This window comes from Orycteropus afer, unplaced genomic scaffold, assembly GCF_000298275.1.
Source record: "Orycteropus afer afer isolate SDZICR_OR568_19922 unplaced genomic scaffold, OryAfe1.0 scaffold00162, whole genome shotgun sequence".
Taxonomy (NCBI): Eukaryota; Metazoa; Chordata; class Mammalia; order Tubulidentata; family Orycteropodidae; genus Orycteropus; species Orycteropus afer.
The window spans coordinates 1,494,189-1,516,689 of record NW_006921749.1 but is presented as its reverse complement, the minus strand read 5'-3'; the positions used below and the strand labels follow the sequence as shown (position 1 = coordinate 1,516,689).

Sequence of the window (22,501 nt, the reverse complement as noted above, 5' to 3'; positions counted from 1 at the left end):
AAAAGAGAAGAAAGAAATATATAAAAGCCATAACAAGTGAAAAGTACAAGGTAGGTTGATATAAAAATAAAATTTGCACTATGAATAAAAAAGGGAAAGCAAACTGAGAATAATGTTTATAAAGTATGAAGCAGGAACATGGATAAAAAAAAAAAAAGGTGGCAAACCTAATACTTTTATTATTGTTTGTGCATTTGAGTCAATCCTGACTCATAGCAACCCTCCCTACATGATAGGGTAGACTTGCCCCATAGGGTTTCTTAGACTGTAATCATCATGGGAGCAGATCTCCAGGTCTTTTTTTTTTCTTGCACAGCTGCTGGTAGGTTTAAACCACAGACCTTTTGATTAGTAGCCAAGCATTTAGCCACAGAGTCACCAGGTATCTTTACACTAATAATAGATATGTTAGTAAAATAATTTTAAAAATGATGTAAAACAGAACTGTAGGCTATACAAAATAAAGGAAAAACATAAAGAGACAGTATTATATTTGTAAAAACTTCTTACCTAGAAAATGCATGTGCAGGAGATCTCACATTGGTGGGAGCTGCAAAACTAAACCAAATTTCTTTGATGGTCAACTTCATGCTGCATGAATCTGGAGGTGGAGGCATCAGAGGTAGATCTTTTTTCAAGTCATCAGATTCGACTCCCTCATCCTATATAAAATAGAATGCAAAAACTTATTAACAATCAACACATAAAATCAACCTTAAAACCACTAACACGGCATTTTAAGCAGAAAAAAACCTTTCCATGAAATGAAGTTCTACAGATAACAAATACCTTTACAGAAGATAGATAATGTGAACCTTGCTCAGGCAAAATCTCTCCTGATTGTAAGAAATATCTGTGGATCTTTAAAGCTTCAAATGGCATAGTCTGAAAAACTGCTCCACTATAAATCAGAAATCTTATAACTAAAGGGGTTTCAACTGATTGCTTAATTGAACAAAATTTATTTATGGATGTTAAATATTATTTTATTCTAGATTAAGTGAAAGAAAGAAGTTTTATGACTTGTCAGAGGCTATATAAAATAGGAGAAGGGGTGATAGAATTAAGATTTTTATCTTCTACTGCAATCTATTTTCTATTCCATTTAACAGAATATTTCCAAATAAAGCATCATAAAAATTATTTCTATGATGCATTTTCAAGTGAAGAATGCTCAATAATAATAAAAAAAATCTTAGTTATAAGTTATTGATCAAAATCTGTAGTGAGAAAGGATAATATTTTTCAAATGTGCAGTCACCAGTTTTCAGAATGCAGGAAGGTCAGAAACAAAATATTAATCAAATGTCTTCTGCCTATTATACCTACTTTGTTGTTGTTATGTGCCATCGAGTCATCTCTGACTCATAGTGACTCTAACAAAAGAACGAAACACTGCCCGGTCCTGTTCCAGTCTCACAAATCCTACTATACATGAGCCCATTGCTGCAGCCACCATATCTATCCATCTCATTGAGGGCCTTCCCCTTCTTCGTTGATCCTCCACCCTACCAAGTATGATATCCTTTCACAGAGAATGATCCCTTCTGACAACATGACCAAAACAGGTGGATGAGGCCTGGCCATTCTTGCTTCCAAAGAGCATTCTGGCTGTACTTCTTCCAGGACAGATCTGTTAGTCCGTTTTGCAGCATTCTTCACCAACATAACTCAAAAGCATCAACTCTTCTTTGGTCTTCCTTATTCATTGTCCAGCTCTCACATGCATATGAGGCAACTGAAAATACCATGGCTTGGGTTAAGCATCTTAGTCTTCAAGGAGGTATCTTTGCTCTTCAGCACTTGAAAGAGGTCTTTTTAGGCAGTTTTGCCCAATGCAATACATCTTTTCATGTCTTGACTGATGCTTCCAATGGTGTTGACTGTAGAACCATGTAATAGGAAGTCTTTGACAACTTCAATCTCTTCTCCATCTATCATGATACTGCTTATTGGTCCAGTTCTGAGGATTTTTGCTTTCTTTATGTTGACGTGTAATCCATACTGTAGACTGTAGTCTTTAATTTTCATCAGTAAGTGCTCTAAATTATCCTCACTTTCAGGAAGAAAAGTTGTGTCATCTGCATATCACCGGTTATTAATAACCCTTCCCCCAATCCTGATGCCATGTTCTTCTTCATATAGTCCAGCTTCTCAGATTATTTGCTCAGCATACAGATTGAAAAATATGGTGAAAGGATACAACCCTGACACACTCCCTTCCTGATTTTAAATCATATCCCCTTCTTCTGTTTGAATGACAGCCTCCTGGTCTATGTACAGGTTCCTCATGAGTACAATTAAGTGTTCTGGAATTCCCATTCTTCTCAAAGTTATCCATAATTTGTTATTTTCACACAATCTAATGCCTTTGTATAGTCAATAAAACAGAAGCAAACATCTTTCTGGTATTCTTTGCTTTGAGCCAAGATCCATCTGACATCAGCTGTGATATCCCTCACTCCATGTCCCCTTCTGAATCCAGCTTGCATGTCTGGAAGTTCTCTGTCAATATACTGCTGCAACCATTTTTGAATCATCTTCAGTAAGATTTTACTTGCATGTGATATCAATGATACTGTTTGATAACTGCCATATTCTGTGGGATCACCTTTCTTTGGAATGGGCACAAATATGGATCTCTTCCAGCCTTTTGGCCAGGTAGCTGTCTTCCAAATTTCTTGGCATAGCTGAGTGGGTGCCTCCAGTGGTGCATCAGTTTGTTGAAACATCTCAAGGGGTATTCCGTGAATTCTCAGAGCTTTATTTTTGCCAATTACTTCAGTGCAGCTTTGACTTCTTCCTTCAATACCATTGATTCTTGATCATATGCCACCTCCTGAAATGGATGATCATCTACCAATTCTTTTTGGTATAGTGACTCTGTGTATTCCATCCATCTTCTTTTGATGTTTTCTGAATCATTCAACATATTGCCCATGGATGGAATCTTTCAATATTGCAATTTGAGGCTTAATTTTTTCCTCAGTTCTTTCAGCTTGAGAAATGCTGAGCGTGTTCTTCCCTTTTGGTTTTCTAACTCCACTCTTGGCATATTTCATTATAATAACTGACTTTGTCTGCTTGAACTGTTCTTTGAAATCTTCTGTTCAGCTCTTTTATCCTGTCGGTTCTCCCATTTGCTTTAGCTACTCTCCATTCTAGGGCAAGTTTCAGAGTCTCCTCTGACATCCACTTTGGCCTTTTCTTCTTTTCCTGTCTTTTTAATTACCTTTTGCTTTCTTCATGGATGGTGTTCTTGATGTCATCCCACAATTTTTCTCGTTTTTGGTCACTGGTGTTCAATGCGTCAAATCTGTTCTTTAGATGGTAAATTCAGGAGGGATATAATCAAGGTCATATTTTAGCTCTCGTAGAGTTGTTTTAATTGTCTTCAGTGTCAACTTGAATTTGCATATGAGCAGTTGACAGTCTGTTCAACAATCAGCTCCTAGCATGGTTTTGGCTGAAGATACTGAGCTTCTCCACTGCGTCTTGTCACAGATGTAGTCAATCTGAGTCCTGTGTACTCCATCTGGTGAAGTCCATGTGTATAGCCACTGTTTGTGTTGTTGAACAAAAAATATTTGCACTGAATAAGTTGATGGTCTTGTAAAATTCTATCATGAGATCTCCAGCATCATTTCTATCACCAAGACCATATTTTCCAATTACCAGTGATTCTTCTTTGTTTCCAACTTTTGCATTCCAATCAACAGTGATAATTAACACATCTTGATTGCATATTCAGTCAATTTCAGACTGCAGAAGTTGGTAAAAATCTTCAATTTCCTCATCTTTGGCTTTGGTGGTTGTTTGGTGCATAAATTTGAATAATAGTAATATTAATTGGTCTTCCTCGTAGGCATATGGATATTATCCTGTCACTCACAGCATTGTACTTCAGGATAGATCTTGAAACATTCTCTGTGATGATGAATGCCATGCCATAGCTCTTCAATTTGTCATTCCTGGCATAGTAGATCATAGGGTTGTCTGATTCAAAATGGCTAAAACCTGTTCATTTCAGCTCACTAATGCCTAGAATATCGATCTTTATGCCTTCCATTTCATTTTTTACAACTTTCAATTTTCCTAGATTCATACTTTGTACATTCCATGTTCTAATTATTAAGGCATATGTGCAGCTGTTTCTTCTTGAGTTGTGCCACATCAGCAAAAGGAGGTCCTGAAAGCTCTACTCCATCCACAACATCAAGGTCAGCTCTATTCTGAGGAGGCAGCTCTTTCTTAGTCATGTTTTGAGTGCTTTCTGACCTAAAGGGCTCATCCTCTGGCACCGCATGAGACAATTTTTCAGGGCTATTTTTCAATAATAAATCAGACAGTGTTTCACCGCTATTCATAAGGTTTTCACTGGTCAATTCCTTGAGAAGTAGATGAATCTTCCTTCTTCTGAGTCCGTCTTCTGCTGAAAGCTCCGCTGAAACCTGTCCACCACGGCTAATCATGCTGGCATTGAAACACTGGTTGCACAGCCTGCAGCCTCACATCAACACACAAACCACCACAGAATGACAAACTGACAGATGAGTTCATCTCCCTTAGCTGTTCCAAACTGCTCCACTCCCACTTCCTGGCCTTCCCTACCAGTTCTGGCCATTTAAAAAGCCATCTGTCACTACCTCCTGGCCATCCCTACCAATTCTGGCCCTGCCAAAATCCATCTGGTGCTGCCTCCCAGCCATCTCTACCAGTTCCAGTCCTTCAAAAGCCATCTGCCACCACCTCCCGGCCGTCCCTACCAATTCTAGCTCTGCAAAAAGCTGTCTGCCACCATCTCCCAGACGTTCCTATCAGTTCCAGCCCTGCAAAAAGCCATCTGCTGCCTATTTACAGGCCTCTAATTCACTTTGGGGAACTCTGGTGGCATAGTGGCTAAGGCATTTGACTGCTAACCAGAAGGCTGAAGGTTCAAACCCTCAGAAGGAAGATTGTGTAATCTACTTCTGTAGTGAGTGATACTGCCTTGGAAAGAAAAGGAGGGGTTGCTATGAGTTGGATCTGACTCAACAGCAGTGAGTTGTTTTTTTTTTTTTTTTAAATTCACTTTGAGATACTGTTAAGATAAATAAAAGATTGATAATTTTTGCAGGATGGTTATAGAATGACAATTAACTATAAGATATCTGTGAATTCTAAATGTCACAAGACAATGTAAACGGTAGAATCTATAATTTAAAGTCATACATCACTAAATATAAGTACACAGTCCCTTACTTGTAATCCCAAAACTCAAAAATTTCTGAAATTTTTTTGTAAGTATATCATTAAAATCTAGGAGCTCTGGTAGCATAGTGGCTAAGACACTTGCCTTCTAACCAGACGGCTGGCGGTTCAAACCCACCAGCCCCTCCTCGGAAGGAAGTTTGGGCAATCCTACTTCCGTAGTGATACTGCCTCGGAAACCCAAGGAGGGGTCGCTATGAGTCAGGTATGACTCGACGGCACATAACAACAACAACAACAATCATTAAAATCTGATCTAAGCAGATGAGAGGTTATTTACCTCACATGTTCACTCATGTTGTGTGGCAGAAATATTTAAATGTTTCAAGATGGAGTGCTATCTTAGATCTCACTAGGACTTTATGTAACATGCAATATAAATACCATATTACTTTTCTTCTTGTTGTTGTTATGTGCCATTGAGTCGGACCTGACTCATAGTGACCCCTCCTTGGGTTTCCGAGGCAGTATCACTATGGAAGTAGATTGCCCCATCTTCCTTCCGTAGAGTGGCCGGTGAGTTTGAACCGCCAGCCTTCTGGTTAGCAGTCAAGTGCCTTAGGCACTACGCCACCAGAGCTCTTAGAAAAAAAAAATCTGAATTTTCAAATACATCTAATCTTATGGGTTTCAGACAAGGGGCTATGAACAGGCACTAGGAATATAAAGATTAAGTTGACAATGTTGAGAAACTTGAAATTTAAATAAGTGATGTGGACAATAGATAACAAGCAACTAATTGTAATAGCATGTTCAGTTTCAAGCAAAGTAGTAATAAATTTGCTTTTAGGCTGACTGAATTTGTGGTGCTTCTGGAACATTCAAATAATAATGTCTAAAAAGCCAATGGTAATACAATGCTGAAGTTCAGGTAAAGGGCTGATATTAAAATTATGGCCTATGGGGAATAGAAGTGTCATCAAATTGTGTCATCAAAATGAAACAAATCAGGAAGTGAACAAAAAATGAGAAAAGTAATGAACAGAATTTAAGAAAGAGAAAGGACTGCACAAGAAAATAGATCAAGAAAACTCACAGAACCCAAAGAAAAAACTGTTTGTGAATCCAAGGAGGACTTTCAGCAAGGAGATTATGACCAAGATGATCAAGGAAGATGCGTGAGATTCTATCAAGTTTAGTTAGTGAAAGAGAAAGAAAGAAGGGCTACATTCTCCCAGCTTTTTTTAATCCAATGAGCAACCATTATCTTTTAAAATTTCTTTAATTAAAAGTGCTAACTGTACCCCCTGTCAAAAAAAAAAAAAAAAACACACTTCCAAAGACTTTACCAGAAAACTGGTTAAACTCTTAAATTATGCATCAAATTAAAATAAATGTTTAAAAAAATAGATCCCCAGCAATCTAGGACTTAGAGGCAAGTAAGCCAATAAATACTGGATACACATGACACCTTTCTTTGGAAATGTTTTCTCTTTCCTCTTCAATGTAATTTTTTAAATGATCAAAAGTGTATGCACATACATATGTTTAAAAACATTTACAAAGTTCTTACTATGTGGTAAGAACTGAATTAAAGCTTTTAAATGTATTTAGACATTTAAACTACACTATGAGGTAACAATTATTATCATACTCTTGTTACAGGGAAGACATTTAGGAGAAAACATTGAAGTTGTCAAAGACTTCATATTGTTTGGTTCTACAATCAATGCCACTGTAAGCTGTAGTCAAGACATCAAAAACATACTGCATTGGGCAAATCTGTGGCAAAAGACCTCTTTCAAGAGCTGAAGAGCAAAGATGTCTCCTTGAAGACTAAGATGCGCCAGATCCAAGCCATGGTATTTTCAATTGCCTCACATGCATGTGAGAGCTGGACAATGAATAAGGAAGACCAAAGAAAAGCTGATGCTTTTGAGTTGCGGTATTGGCGAAGAATGCTGCAAGTGTCATGGACTGCTAAAAGAACAAATCTGTCCTGGAAGAAGTGCAGCAGGAACGCTCCTTGGAGGTGAGAATGGCCAGACTTCGTCTCACCTGTTTTGGTCATACCGTTAGAAGGGACCATTCTCTGGAGAAGACCCTTAGTGGAGGGTCAACGAAAAAGGGGAAAGCCCTCAACAAGATGTACTGACACAGTGGCTGCAGAGATGGGCTCGGATTCAGTAGGGATTGTGAGGTTGGCACAAGACCATGTTTCGTTCTGCTGTACATAGGGTTGCTATGAGATGGAGATGGCTCGACGGCACCTAACAACAACAAAATAGTAACTTGACCAAGGTCACCAATTAGTTATTGGCACAACCCTTCTGCAATCTGGAATTCTGAATATTGTTTTTGTCTTTGCTGTTACTGTACTATTCACCATGAAATACCACCATAATAAAAATAATTATATATATAAGATACTCTTCAGGAGTCTTAATAAGCACACATTGACAAAAATATTTAGAATTTACATGAAATACCATTAATAAGAGAACTAATCATTTATAAAGTGAATTCTGCTAAAATCCTTCAAACAAAAACAAAGTATACTTGCCTTAAGTTTTATTAATTCAATGACTATTTATAAAATGTCTAATATAAGCAAGGTATTATATGCTTTGCCCAATATAACTGTACCTATGATATAGTACCTACATTTCAGAAATAATACTCTAGTAGTAACATATTCTCCAAAATGCTTTGACTAATATTTAAGCAAATATGAATACAAAATAGGGAAAGTTAAACAAATGTTCTCTGGAAATTCATTTTGAATTTGGTATGTAGTTTTCTGAGTAATTTTTTCAAAGCATTATTATTATAAATTCACCAACCTGTTCATCTGAAACAGAATTTCCATTTAAGTCTGAGGAAGGACTTGTTCGGTCACAAGGAAGATTATCATCAGAGACATCTGTATTATAGCCACTGCCAGTTGGAGAATCAGAAGAATTATTGGATGTCAGCACTCCACCCCTTTCTGTGACATTAGCTTTACCCATAATTCCAAAAGTATTATATAGAACAGCACCAGACTGTCTTCCTCCTATAAAAATGAAGAAATTTATTTTATTAAAAATAACTGTAAATGTTTCACAATATCTGCATAAAATCTCATAAAAATATTTTTTTTCTTTCTTACCAAGACTGTCTTTATAAAAGTGATGCACAGATGCATTATCAGTTATGGAACTGTAGGCAAATACAACTACTACTATACATATACTAAACTTAAAATTCTTATACACAATTCTATCCTTTTATTTAAAAATGTTACTTAACAACTTAAAAGAAGAGCAAGTATAATTTTAAGTATAATAGTGGTCTTTTTCACTGAATAAAGGATTTATGGTGTTTTCATCCAATATGGAACAGCTCTACTGATCAAAGATCCAGCTTCTGAAGACATACACTTCCAAAAGGCTGGGTGGTTCTGGGTCATCTCTCTCTTATCTATGTCTAATTTATTTCTGTGTATGCTTCAGGAATTATTGTCTGAATGCCTTAACTAGTTTTAAATCACACAATGGACAGAAAGCACTGCTTATGCTTAAATATGATGATTCAGGTTACTAAAAATCATAGTAAGAGAATTACCTGAAACATTTCTCCTTTCAAAATATTTCAACAATTAAAGGAAAAGAAAAAAACTCACAACTCGCTGTCATCGAGTCAATTAGACTCATAGCAACCCCTCCTTGGGTTTCCGAGGTGGTATTGCTACCGAAGCAGATTATCCAATCTTCCTTCTGAGTGGCTTGTGAGTTTGAACTGCCAACCTTCTGGTTAGCAGTCAAATGTTTTAGGCACTACGACACCAGAGGGTATCAATAAGTCTCCCGCTTAAAAGAATTTAATTTTAAAAAAAATGATTACCTTTTATGGTTAGATTTTCAAGTCCACATTCAAACATTATCCAACCCCATTTTTCTTGGCTTGGACCTATTCTAGTTACATCCGGAACAGCCTGATGATCAGTTTCATCTACAAAGGTAAACTCATCCAGCTCTTCAAGTGTAAACAAAACTTTGGACTTCTCAAAAGGAATAGCAGTGATGGCGCAGGTACCAATGTCTGTTACCAAAAGAGAGCAAAATGGCCATTTTGAAGGCAATGATATACATATATAAAATTCAAACAATTTAGCAAAGTGATTGTCTCGGCTACTGTATGACGTTGAGTCAATTTCAACTCCTAGTGACTCCACGTGACAGAGCAGAACTTCCCCACAGGGTTTTCTAAGGCTGTGATTTTTACAGGAGCAGACCTCTAGGTCTTTCTCCCATGGAGCTGCTGGTGAATTCAAACTGCAGACCTATGGGTTAGCAGACAAGTACTTAACCATTGCACCACTACCACTCTTTGTGGTTGTGTTAAAAATAACTATTAGTATTCTGTTCAAACAAACAAAAAAAACCCTAGTTTACTATGAAGCTAAATTATCCAGGGGCTTTTTAACTTTAGATCTTATTCTATAATCTCTCAGAAATGAACTCATACTATTGTTCTTGTTGTTAGGTTCCATCAAGTTAGCTCTGACTCAAACCAACCTTATGTACCACAGAACAAAACACTGCCTGGTCCTGCTCCATCCTCACAATCATTGCTGTGCTTAAGTCCATCATTGCAGCCACTGTGTCAACCCATCTCATTGAGGGTCTTCCCCCTTTTTGCTAACCATCTACATTATCAAGCATGATAACTTTCTCTAGGAACTAGTCCCTACTGACAACATGACCAAACTAAGTGAGATGAAGTCTGGCCATTCTCATTTCTAAGGAACATTCCAGCTACACTTCTTCCAGGACAGATTTGTTCATTCTTCTGGCAGTCGATGGTATTTTCAGTATTCTATGCCAACATCACAATTCAAAGGCATCACCTTTTCTTTGGCGTTCCTTATTCATTGTCCAGCTTTCACATGGACATGAGGTTACTGAAAACACCTTGGCTTGGGTTAGGTGCACCTTAGTCTTCAAAGTGACATCTCTGCTCCTTAACACTTTAAAATCTTTTGTAGCAGATTTGACCAGTGCAATATGACATCTGATTGCTTAACTGCTACTTCCATGGGTTTTGATTGTGGATCCAAGTAAAATGAAATCCCTGTCTTCAATCTTTTCTCCATTTATTGTGATGTTGCTTATCGGTCCAGTTGTGAGGATTTTTGTTTTCTATTATGTTGAGGTAGGAGCTCTGGTAGTGTAGTGCCTAAGGCACTTGACTGCTAACCAGAAGGCTGGTGGTTCAAACCTACCAGCCACTCCTCGGAAGGAAGGTTGGGCAATCTATTTCCGTAGTGATACTGCCTTGGAAACCCAAGGAGGGGACACTATGAGTTGGGTCTGACTCGATGGCACATAACAACATCAACAACAACATATGTTGAGGTGTAATCTGCACTGCAGACTGTAGTCTGAGCAACATCAGTGTGGTGGTTAAGTTTGTGTCTCAACTTGGCTGGGCCTGGTTGAGTGGGTGGGCAGCTGTTGGTAGTTATTCCCCATGATTAGACTGGCAATCAACTCCATGGTGGGACCTACTACAAGTAGCTGAGTAGTTGCTTTAGGGATGTGGTCTGCTTCCCATATATAAGAAACAGTTTTGGGAATGAACTCTAGTTTATGGCACGTTTGAACCCAGCATGTAGCCACATCACTGTTCAGCAGCCTGCTGTGCTCTGCCGACCTTGGGACTTTCAGTGGACTTGAATTAATGGCCCGCCATGCAGTTTGTTAACATCAGTACCATGCCTTTTTACTTGTCAACCTTGGCTTGTCAGTCTCAGCAGCCAGCAGCTGAGTGAAGAAAAGCCTCCAGTTCCAGTGGGCCGGGAGCAGGAGGCAGAGCTGAAGCCCAGTTGAAGGGCTTTCACACAGCCCCTAGAGCCTGGCACTTTGAACTCGGACTTCTAGCCTCTCAAATTGTAAGAGAATAAACTGTTTGTTCAAGCCATCCCATTTGTGGTATATTCCTGTCAGAGTGGCACTAGGTAACCAGAACAATCAGTAAGTGCTTCAAGTCATACTCACTTTCAGCAAGCAAGGCTGTGTCATCTGCATATTGCAGGTTGTTGATGAGTCATTCTACAATCCTGATCCTGCATTCTTCTTCATATAGTCCATTCTCTTGGATTATTTGCTCAGTATAAAGGTTGAATAAGTATGGTGAAAGGATACAATCCTGACACATACCCTTCTGATTTTCAACCATGTAGTATCCCCTTGTTCTGTCCGAATGAGGCCCTCTTGGTCTATGTACAGGTTGTTCATGAGCACACGTAAGTGTTCTAGAATTCCCATTCTTCCCAATGTTATCCATAATTTGTTATGATGTACATAGTCAAATACTTTTGCAGAGTCAATAAAACACAGATAAACAACTTTTTGGTATTCTTTGTTTTCAGACAAGATTCATCTGACATCAGCAATGCTATCCCTTGTACCATGTCCTCTTCTGAATCCAGCTTGATTTTTTGAAAATTCCTTGTCAGTATACAATTGGAACCATTTTTGAATTATCTTCAGCAAAATTTTACATGTGCATGATATTAATGATATTGCTCAATAATTTCCACATTCTGTTGGATCTTTTTTTGGAAGGGGAACAAATATCAATCTTTTCCAGTTGGCTGGTCAGGGAGCTGTCTTCCAGATTTCTTGGCCTAAATAACTAAGTGTCTCCAGTGATGCATCTAGTTGTTTAAACATCTCAGTGGGGACTGCCTCAATTCCTGGACTTTATTTTTCACCAATTCCTTCAGTGCAACTTACGATTTCTTCCTTCAGAACCACTGGTCCTTGATTATATGCTGCTTCCTGAAATAGCTGAAAGTCTACCAATTATTTTTGGAACAGCGATTTTATGTATTCCTTCTATCTTCTTTTTATGCTTTCTGTATCATTTAACACTACGCTGATAGAATCATTCAATATAGCAATTGGAGGCTTTCACTTTTTCTTCAGTTCTTTTGATTTTCTAACTCCAGGTCTTTGCATATTTCATCATAATACTTTATTTTGTCTTCTTGAGCTGCCTTTTTGAATTTTCTGTTCTGCTCTTTTATTTCATTATTTCTTCCATTTGCTTTAACTAGTCCATGTTCAAGAACAAGTTTCAGAGTCTCTTCTAACATTCATTTTGGTCTTTTCTTTCTTTCCTTTTTTTTAATTACCATTTGCTTTCTTCTTGTATGATGTTCTTGATGTCATCCCACAGCATGTCTGGTCTTTGGTCACTGAGTCAGTGTGTCAAATTTATTTTTTGATGGTCTCTAAATTCTAGTATGATATACTCAAGGTCGTATTTTAGCTCTCATGGCCTTGTTTTAACTGTCTTCATCTTCAACTGGAACTTGTGTATGAGCAATTGATGGTCTGTTCTATACTCAGCTCCTGGCCTTGTTCTGACTGATGACACTGAACTTCTTCATCACCTCTTTCCACAGATGTAGTCAATTTGACTCCTGTGTATTCCATCTGGCAAGGTCCATGTGTATAGCCACCATTTATGTTGCTGAAAAAGATATCTGCAATGAATAAGTCATTGATCTTGCAAAATTCTATCATGTGATCTCCAGTGTCGTTTCTATCACCAAAGCCATATTTTCCAGTGACCAGTGATTCTTCTTTGTTTCCAACTTTCGCATTCCAATTACCAGTAATTATCAATACACCTTGATTGCATATTTGGTCAATTTCAGACTGAAGCAATTGATAAAAATCTTCAATTTTTTTTTATCTTTGGCTTTAGTGGTTGGTGTGTAAATTTGAATAATAGTATTAACTTTTCTTTCTTGTAGGCATATGGATATTATCCTATCACTGACTGCACTGTACTTCAGGATAGATCTTGAAATGTCTTTTTTTGACAATGAATGTGATGCTATACCTTTTCAATTTTTCATTCCTGGCATAGTAAATCATATGATTATCTGATTCAAAATGGCCAATTCCAGTCCATTTCAGCTCACTAATGCCTAGGATATCGATCTTAAAGCATTCCATTTCATTTTTGACAACTTTCAATTTTCCTAGATCCATACTTTGTACATTCCATGTTCCAATTATTAATGAATTTTTGCAGCTGTTAATTCTGATTTTGAGTCATACCCATCAGCAAATGAAGGTCCTGAAAGCTTTACTCCATTCACATCATTAAAGTCAACTCTGGTTTCAGAAGGGGGGTCTTCCCAGTCATATTTTGTGTTCCAACCTGAGGAGCTCATCATCAGATACTGGATCAGAAAATATTTCACCGCTATCCCTAGGATTTTCACTGGCCAATTCTTTCATAAGTGTACAGCCCTGTCCTTCTTCCCAGTCTATCTTAGTCTGGAAGCTCTGCTGAAACCTGTCCACCATAAGTGACCATGCTGATATTTGAAATAGTGGTGGCATAGCCTCCAGCCTCACAGCAACATGCAAGCCAACAGAGTATGACAAACTCACTGATAAGTGGTGGGAATTTACATTACCATGAGCAATTATTTGTTAATTAAGAAACTTCAGATCCTTATAGAGTCATTATGAGTTGAAACCTACTTGATGTTACCTAACAATAATAATAACAGCAACATGCTGTCAAAAAGACAGAAAATAAATAAACAAACCAACTTTTAAAAGAACGCTGCCTACTATCTTACTATTTTAAAAGTGCCTGAAGTTTTTTGATCATGATAAGAGGGAAAAAAGACAGCTCCATAATTAACAAATAATTGCTCAATGGTAGTATGAATTCATTTCTGAGAGATTATAGAGTACTCTAAAATCTGAAGTTAAGAAGTTCCTGAATATTTAGCTTCAGAGTAAACTAGTTTTAAAAACTTTCTCATCATTTCATAAACTAAAAAATTAATTAATTACTAAACTTTAGGAAAAAATATCATTTTCTATGAGCCCTGGTGGCGTAGTGCATAAGCCACTTGACTGCTAACCAGAAGGATGGCGGTTCAAACCTGCCAGCCACTCCTTGGAAGGAAGATTGGGCAATCTACTTCCATAGTGGTACTGCCTTGGAAACCCAAGGAGAAGTAGCTATGAGTTGGGTCTGACTCAACGGCAGTGAGTTTTTTTTTTTTTTTTTTAAATGGAAAATACAGCTTTTACTACAAAACTGTTGCATACTAACATACATACAGAATTCATCACAGACACTGCCATGATTCTATTGCTTATAGATGCAATATGGAAAGCAACTTCTTAATTATGTGGGAGAGGTTTTTATTTTATGTAACATTTTTTCATTTCTTCTACTTGCACCTAATGAATACAGAAAAGCAAAAAGAAGATAAACATCACATGTAATTTTACCACCCAGAGATAACGTCTATTTACATTTTAAGTAAATTTTTTTCTAGCTCTTTCAAGATCATACGCAAAGTCAGATTTGGTTCTCATGTCTCATTTAACCACTTTTAATGTAACCATTGGAAGCTCTGGTGGCGTAGTGCCTAAGGCATTTGACTGCTAACCAGAAGGCTGGCAGTTCAAACCCACTAGCCACTCCTTGGAAGGAAGACTGGGCAATCTACTTCCTTAGAGATACCGCCTCGGAAACCCAAGAAGGGGTCACTTTGAGTTGAATTGATTTGACAGCAGTGAGTGAGTTTGTTTTAGTTTAATGTAACCATGATAATTTCCTCAGATCATTAAAAATTTCTCAAAGATACTATTTTATTTTAATTACTATGTAATATACCATTATATAAAGATACCATACATTGCATTTATGATTAGAAAGCCTTCCCTACTCAGAGAGTAAAGATTTACCCACATTTTCCTATTATTTAATCTTTTTTATATTTAAGTCTTTAACCTCATGAACTTATTCTGATGTATGGTACAGGCAATGATTTAACATGAATTGTATTTAAATATCTTGAATAGGTAATACACTCCCACAAATCAAAGTTCTAAAAAATATGAAACGGTATATAATGAAAACTATCTAACAATGTAACCAGCTACTGCTTCCTATAGGCAACAAATATCATTAGATTATTGGCTATCCTTTCACAGATATCTTATGTACATATAAGCAAAGACATTTATATTGCTTTTTTCCCCCCCCATTTTCACAAAAATGAAGAGAATGTTTAATGAATGAAACCTTTCAAAATTATCTAAGGTTTTGCTTATGCTCTGTACAACATCCAAGTGCAAAACTGATCACTGGTGCAAAATTCATAGTTGAGGAAATTCTTTTTATACACAAGCCACTGTATTTTGCACCAACTTTAGAGCTACAGAAGGAGCTCTGGTGGTGCAGTGGCTAAGGCATTTGGCTACTAACCAAAAGGTCAGTGTTTTGAACCCATCAGCTACTCAGCAGGAGAAAGATGGGGGAGTGTGCTTTCATTAGGGTTTACAACCTTGGGACCAATGAGGTTGCTATGAGTCAGAATCAACTTGATGGCAGTGAGTTTGGTTTGGTTTGGTTAGAGCTATAGATTTGAGGTAGTCACGTAAAGTCTCTATTTCAAATCCTCAGGTCAAATTCTTTGGCTTCAAGCACAAGGATCGTGAAATACAACTTGAGAAAAGTCACAGTAGTTACACAGACCCAGAATACAAACAGGAATTAAACCCCCAAATTGCGAAATTCAATGATCAAATTCAAGGAAATCATTCATTCATTCAGAAAATAACTAAGCACTTGTTATGTGACAAGCACTGGGACTTCTGGTTATTTGCTCCATATAGAAATTCTAGAATAGCAGTTATCTTAAACAGGACTAACTCAATTTTTTTCCGAATTATATCTCTGACAATCTGAGTTCATTTAAACCTGTAAATGAGAACAGCACTGAATAGCTGAAAACACTGAAATGGGATTCAGTGTTTCTTCTTTTATCTCACTGAGGACTTTAAGAATGGTCATGTTTGTCACTTTTATCGTTGCTTCTATGTATTAGAGACTAGGCTATCAGGTTTTGATTAATATTATACTTAGTTCATTTAATGTTTTACAAATAGCAATTTAAAATAGTAAGAAAGACTATGAAGATCATGCTTTCTCTGTTCTGTAAGTAAGCAGCTATTCATGAAAAAAACAGATGAACACACTATAAAATTCTCTAATATAGGGCCATTACTTAATGAACAAAATTTACCTTCTATTTTGTATAACATGTGAGTAATAAGTAGATACTATGTGTTCAATATATACAGAAATCCTTTTCTCTTTTCTATGAAATATTCAAAATGTAACAACATTCAAAGGAAAAAATAACTTTTCCTTTTGCAAAATCTTAAATATTTACATGTCAAAGAAAAACATATTTTTTGTAGAATCCTACCTGTTGTATCAAGACCCCTAAGTTGCCCATGAACTCGATGAATGTTTAACTTGGCTGCAATTTCTTTGCCTTTTTCTGCTCCAGCATTTGATCTGAGAGAGCCAGATGACTGAGGCTGCATCTTGGTGGCATGGACATACCTATCAAAATTTGATGTTCTACCAGGTTCTGCATAGTTTGAAGTTTCTTCAACCACACCTCTTTAGGAAAGAAGAAAAAGTGTATGATAGTTGACATTTAAATAACATAATTCAGTAAAAACACTTAACTGATAAGTGGGTTTACGTCTGTAAAAATAATAGTGCTATTTTAAATAAACCAATATTGATAACTAATTTTTTAATGCTAAATTTATAAAAGTGTTATGAATAAAAACAGTACACATTTTTAAAAATATGCTTTGCTAATGTATAAAGATTTAAATTGCAATGCCAATAGTGAGTTTAAACATTAAAATTTTCAGAAAAGTATTAAGAAAATGCTCAAAGCTTGCTCTTGCATCCAGCAAGATAATCATGACTCTTTCTTACCTGTTCATACGGACTTGTGTAGCAATTCTATCGAAACACAGTGCTACTAGGGAAACATGAGTCACACTTCTACTAGGAGCTGTAGTTGGAGATTCTTCTACTGAGGCTTGTAACAAACATAAATTTACCTAATACACAAAATGTCACAGACGTCAGTTGAAATAATGCATAAAATGACACCAGTATCAAAGTTGAAAATGTGAAGAGTTGTCATTTCTATATAAGATACACATATAAGATACAAAAGAACACAAAAAATTACTTTTATAAATATATGTATGTATCTGAGTGTTATGAAGACGTTAAGATTATGAAGAATTAAGATTCTTACTGTATAGATACAGAACTTTTGTTAAGTATTACCAAATGTTCTCCTTAAGTCATTTAGTTCCTAACATTAGATTATACAGGGAAAACAAAATAAAAATTTAAATATTACAAACTGTTCCACCACCAATCAGTTTAGCAAAGAGAGATGATAAAACCACCAAAATATTTTCCTTGTTCAAGAAAATTCAAAAATTAAAAACAAAAAAAAATTGTTACCTTTGGTATGCTAACATTAGCCTGAAGACCTTTAATCGTTACATTATCTTGCTTTGTTGTAAGATTTGTCTGTCCTTGTCCTGGGGTAGTAGTTCCTATGGTAAGATGCTCTGTTTTTGTTCCTCTAACATCTTGTTTGGAAGATAACTAAAAAGATTGAAAATGGAATTAATACGTCATGACTTCTACATCATGTGCAATAGCACCTTTCTTGTTCATTGTGTCCCTCTATATCCATCTATGTGCCAGCTGCCATCTGGGGTAGCACCTCCACCTGAATTTCCAAACCAAACCTTAGAAAAGATCGGAAGTGGCATCAGGGCTGAGAAAAAGTACCATATATTAAAGCAAAATCTTCCAACAGAGAAACAGACAGCAAAGATGACAATAATTACAGGTTTTTTGTTTTGTTTTGTTTTAGTTTTTATTATGATTTGAGTGAAAGTTTACAGAGCAAATTCATTTTCCTCACAGCAGTTCATATACATTTAGTCACTCCAGCCTCATGACATTGACTGCAATTTCCCACAATGCAACAGCTCTCTTCTCACTTTCTCCCCATAGTTACCTCTTCCCTGTGTCTTTTGTTCGCATGTACTCCTGACACCTAAGGTGTCTCCTTGTGCATATATACACACCTCTTCTTTTCTCCTATAATTGATCTCTCCAAGGAGTGTATCCATCTAATGTAAATGTTCAGCTCATATGCCTATCTTTTGTTTGGTTGGAAGCCACAGAAGACAGTTCAACTCCAGACCTGAAGGGCAGCTAGGGGCCACAGTCTCAGGGGTTTCACTAAGCTCTGTAAGACTAGCAAACTTGGTCCCTTTTTTCCCATGACTTTGAGTTTTCTTCCTCACTATTCTCCTACTATATCCAGGATCTCCCTCTCAGTGGTTGATAGTGGTAGCTGGGCACAATCTAGTTCTTCTAGTATCATAGTCATATAGGCTGAGGATCGCACGGTGTACAAGTCTCTTGGACTAAGGTTTCCATGTGTCTTTGGTTTTCTTCATTCTTCTTTACTCTAGACGAGGCAGGACCCATTGTTGCATCTAGATGGCCACTTGCAAGCTTTTAAGATCCTAGTCTGTACTTGCCAAAGTAGGATGTAGAGCAATGTTTTTGTGTAGTATGTTATGAATTATATGCATTTTTTAAGATCACTGAAGTTTACATCTTGAGGGTGGACTTTATTTCTGATAATAGGCTGGAATATTTTCAAATTTCTTTTTATTTATACTTCCTTTCAGCAAAGGGGGCAGGGAGGCCACATCATCTGACCTCCTCTAACCTCATAAGAGGAAGACAGAATCACCATCAGTAGCCCAAGGTCTATTCCTGCAAGGCCAGACTTGCCACCTCCCTCCAACCCTTTCACCAACCCTGATACCAACCATTCCTCCCACAGGACCTGCCACCACTCTGCTGTGTTTGATAATTTGCTGCAGTGGCCACATAGAACTCACAGATTATGGGGCTTATTAGGGAAGCAACAGGCTACAACTCAAGTTCAGAAATGCACTCAGTCTCTTGCAGCCAGCTGTCTCACTCAGCAGTTGTCAGTCTCAGTAGCACATCACTCTCTCAGTAGTACATGTCCTTCACTTCTCTCTCTCAGCAGTGTGTGTCTCTCATGTCTCTCAGGAGCATGTTTCACTCACCAGCATGTCTTTCTCAGCCAGCAGTCAGAGAGACTCCTTTTGCCTCTAGGAGGGCTCCTTTGAGCCTGGCAGAGTGGCCAAACTAACTAATCCCAACATCAAAATTCTAAACACCTGAGAGAGAGCAAACTTCCCAGAAAATTACTTTGTGCTGCTCCCAACAGAAATACCCAAGGTGGCTAACTTTAGCAATCAGGAGCTACTCAGTTGCTCACAGCAAATTACACCATGGAGTTTATAAAGACTTATGGCTAAAGGGGAATTCTAGTAAGATGGCGGAACAGGCAGAAAGACTGAACATGCCCTCTTCAACAAAGAAAAGGGAAATCAATTAACATAGATACAGAACATAATCCTGGACTCCCGAGCTTTTGAGGGGAAGGATACAGCAGTGGGCTAAATTCCAGCTAGTAGAAGAACTTGCATGAAAACACCAAAAAAGGAGACACATTGAGCTGTAGTCTGGCAGCAATCCTGATGGCACAAACAGCTTGGATATTGCCGAGTGGTGTTAGGACCTAAAATTGACTTAAAAATTGGCCCTGCTAGTCAGAGTCTGCATGGAGGATTGCACTGGTGGCTGGTGAATAAAAGGGGAAACAGCAAAGAGGAAGGTGGGCTGAGCTGTGGACTTTTGCCTGTCCAGAGGATACAGCCATTTTGAATGTTTACAAGCAGTATGACCATTTTGGATATTTAAAGTAATAACGCTCTCATAGATTCCAGTGACTAAAGAACAAGCTCCACCTGCTGGGAACTGCAAGGACATTCCAGGTGCCATTGACTGGAAAGACTCTAGTTTTCAGCTTTTTCTCTTTTTCCAGTTGCTGGTTCCAAATTTTTGTTGTTGTTATTTATTGTGGTTAACCCCATTCCTTGTTTTCCTCTTTGCGTTTTTCCCATTTTTTTCATCATTATTCTTCTGCTCTACATTTTTCTCAGATTACCCTCTCCCCGGATATTGCGGGGTTATTTTTCATTTTTTCTTTCTTTTTTTTTGGTTATTGTTCATGTGTGATTACATGGTGTGTCCATTTGCTTTTACTTTTTTGATGCTTACTCAATTGCTATTTTTGTCTAACTGAGTGGGAGACAGCAACATTCCCCACACGACAAAACTACACTCACACCTCCTGCAGCTTCACTTACTGAGTGAGATCCACCACTTCCTTCTGCACCAACAGGCCGACGATAAAAAACCACCAAGAGCCTGACTCACTCTTAGCTGTTCTTCGCAAACAGTTAATAGAGATCTAAATACAACAATGTCACAATGTCTTGGAGACAACAGACCATCACAGTTCACACAAAGAAGCAGGATAAAGTGGTAGAAACAAGGGACCAGGATAAAGACCAAGAACACATCCCTGAGGAAGAAGCGGCACTGCAACTCCCTAACAAACAATTCCAAAGAATTATATTTAGGTATCTTCAAAGGATGGAGAGCCAGATCAAGGAAAACACTGACACAATTAAGGAAAACACAGACAAACCCGTAGAAAAATTTCAGAAGAAAATACAAGAACAAAATGACAAAATAAATGAAAAATTAGAAAATCTACAGATAGAAATACAGAGAACTGATACTAAAGTTTCAGAAATAGATAACACATTGAAAGGGCAAAGGAGTAGACTTGATGCAATGGAAAACAGAATTAATGAGATTGAAGACAAATACCTGAATATTTCTTTGCAAAAGTGATCAATGTGAATAAAGATCCAAACAAAATGAAGAAAGCCTAAGGTTCATGTGGGATACCATCAAAAGGAATAACCTACGTGTCACTGGAACTCCAGAACAGGAAGAGAATAAAACCACTGAGAAAATTTCCCAAAATTTGTTGGAAGAGAACTTTCCTGATATGATGAAAGATGGGAATATATCCATTCAGGAAGTCCAACGAACCCCAAACAAGTTAGATCCCAAAAGAAAATCACCAAGACATATCATCATCAAACTCACCAAAACCAAAGACAAAGAAAGAATTCTGAAAGCAGCACAGGAAAAACAAAAGGCTATTTACAAAGGACAACCAATAAGAATAAGCTGTGATTTCTCAGCAGAAACCATGCAAGTGAGAAGGCAATGGGATGGTATATATAAAACCCTGAAAGAGAAAAATTTTGCACCAAAAATTGTACACCCAGCAAAACTATCCCTCAAATGTAATGATGAAATTAGGAGATTTCCAGATAAGCAGACATTAAGGGAATTTTTTAAAACAAGAACAACTTTACAAGAGATACTAAGGGGAGTCCTTTGAACACAGAACCAAAAATAGCAAACAACAACCAACCATTAATGCACAAGATGACATAACCCCAAAAAATACAGCTATGGAAATATCCAAAGTAAAATAAGCTTACAAGAATGTAAATAGGGACCAGCGATATAAATTGGCAAATGAGGACAACTACAAACCAAAAAAAAGGGAAAATATTGTGTAGTTACAGAACTTCTAAATGGTGAAGAAGTCAAGAGAGTTGCAAGATAGAATGAATGGACTATTCTAAACTTGGGGAGAAAATTATAAATCACCAGGTAACCTCAAAGAAAAATGATAAATCTTAACATAACAATAAAAAAGGACAAGCACAAATACTCAGCAAAAACTAAAGGAACAGCAACAAAGGAAATGATAACATGATTCATAAACATAATGAGCTCAGCACAGAAAATCATATGACACAAAGAAACCACGGACACCATGAAAAACCACATAACAAAATGACAGCAAACAATTCAGACTTGCTGAAAATTATGCTGAATGTTAATGGATTAAATGCACCGTTCAAAAGACAGAGAGTTACAGAATGGATAAGAAAACAAAACTGATCAATACGCTGCCTACAAGAGACACACCTTAGAGACAAAGACAAAAATAGACTAAAAATCAAAGGCTGGAAAAAGATATACCAAGCAAATGGCAACCGTAAAAGAGGAGTGGCAATATTAATTTCTGATCAAATTGACTTTGAAACAAAAACCACCATAAGAGACAAGTAAGGACATTATATAATGATTAAAGGATCAATTGATCATGAAGATATAATCATAAGAAATATCTATTGGCCCAATGAAAGAGCCCCAAAATACATAAATCAGACTTTAAAAGAGTTGAAAAGCAAAATACATGACTCCACAGTCATACTGGGAGACTGTAATACACCACTTTCTTTGGAAGATAGAACAACTGGAAAGAAACTCAACAAAGATGCAGAAGAGCTAAACAATACAATCCACCAACTTGGCCTTATAGACA

At 37.1% G+C, this 22,501-nt stretch overlaps 1 protein-coding gene across 1 annotated transcript in view; it reads right to left on the bottom strand.

Annotated features, from left to right (window-relative positions):
- KIAA1109 (KIAA1109 ortholog) overlaps window positions 1-22,501 on the bottom strand; it is a 311,628-nt gene that overhangs the window by 158,361 nt on the left and 130,766 nt on the right. The window contains exons 30-35 of the mRNA XM_042781736.1: window positions 17,575-17,721; window positions 17,029-17,156; window positions 16,499-16,698; window positions 9,076-9,273; window positions 8,034-8,245; window positions 511-662 (exon numbers count right to left, since the gene is read on the bottom strand). Of these exons, the coding sequence (XP_042637670.1) occupies window positions 511-662; window positions 8,034-8,245; window positions 9,076-9,273; window positions 16,499-16,698; window positions 17,029-17,156; window positions 17,575-17,721 (1,037 nt within the window). The remainder of the gene's footprint in view (window positions 1-510; window positions 663-8,033; window positions 8,246-9,075; window positions 9,274-16,498; window positions 16,699-17,028; window positions 17,157-17,574; window positions 17,722-22,501) is intronic.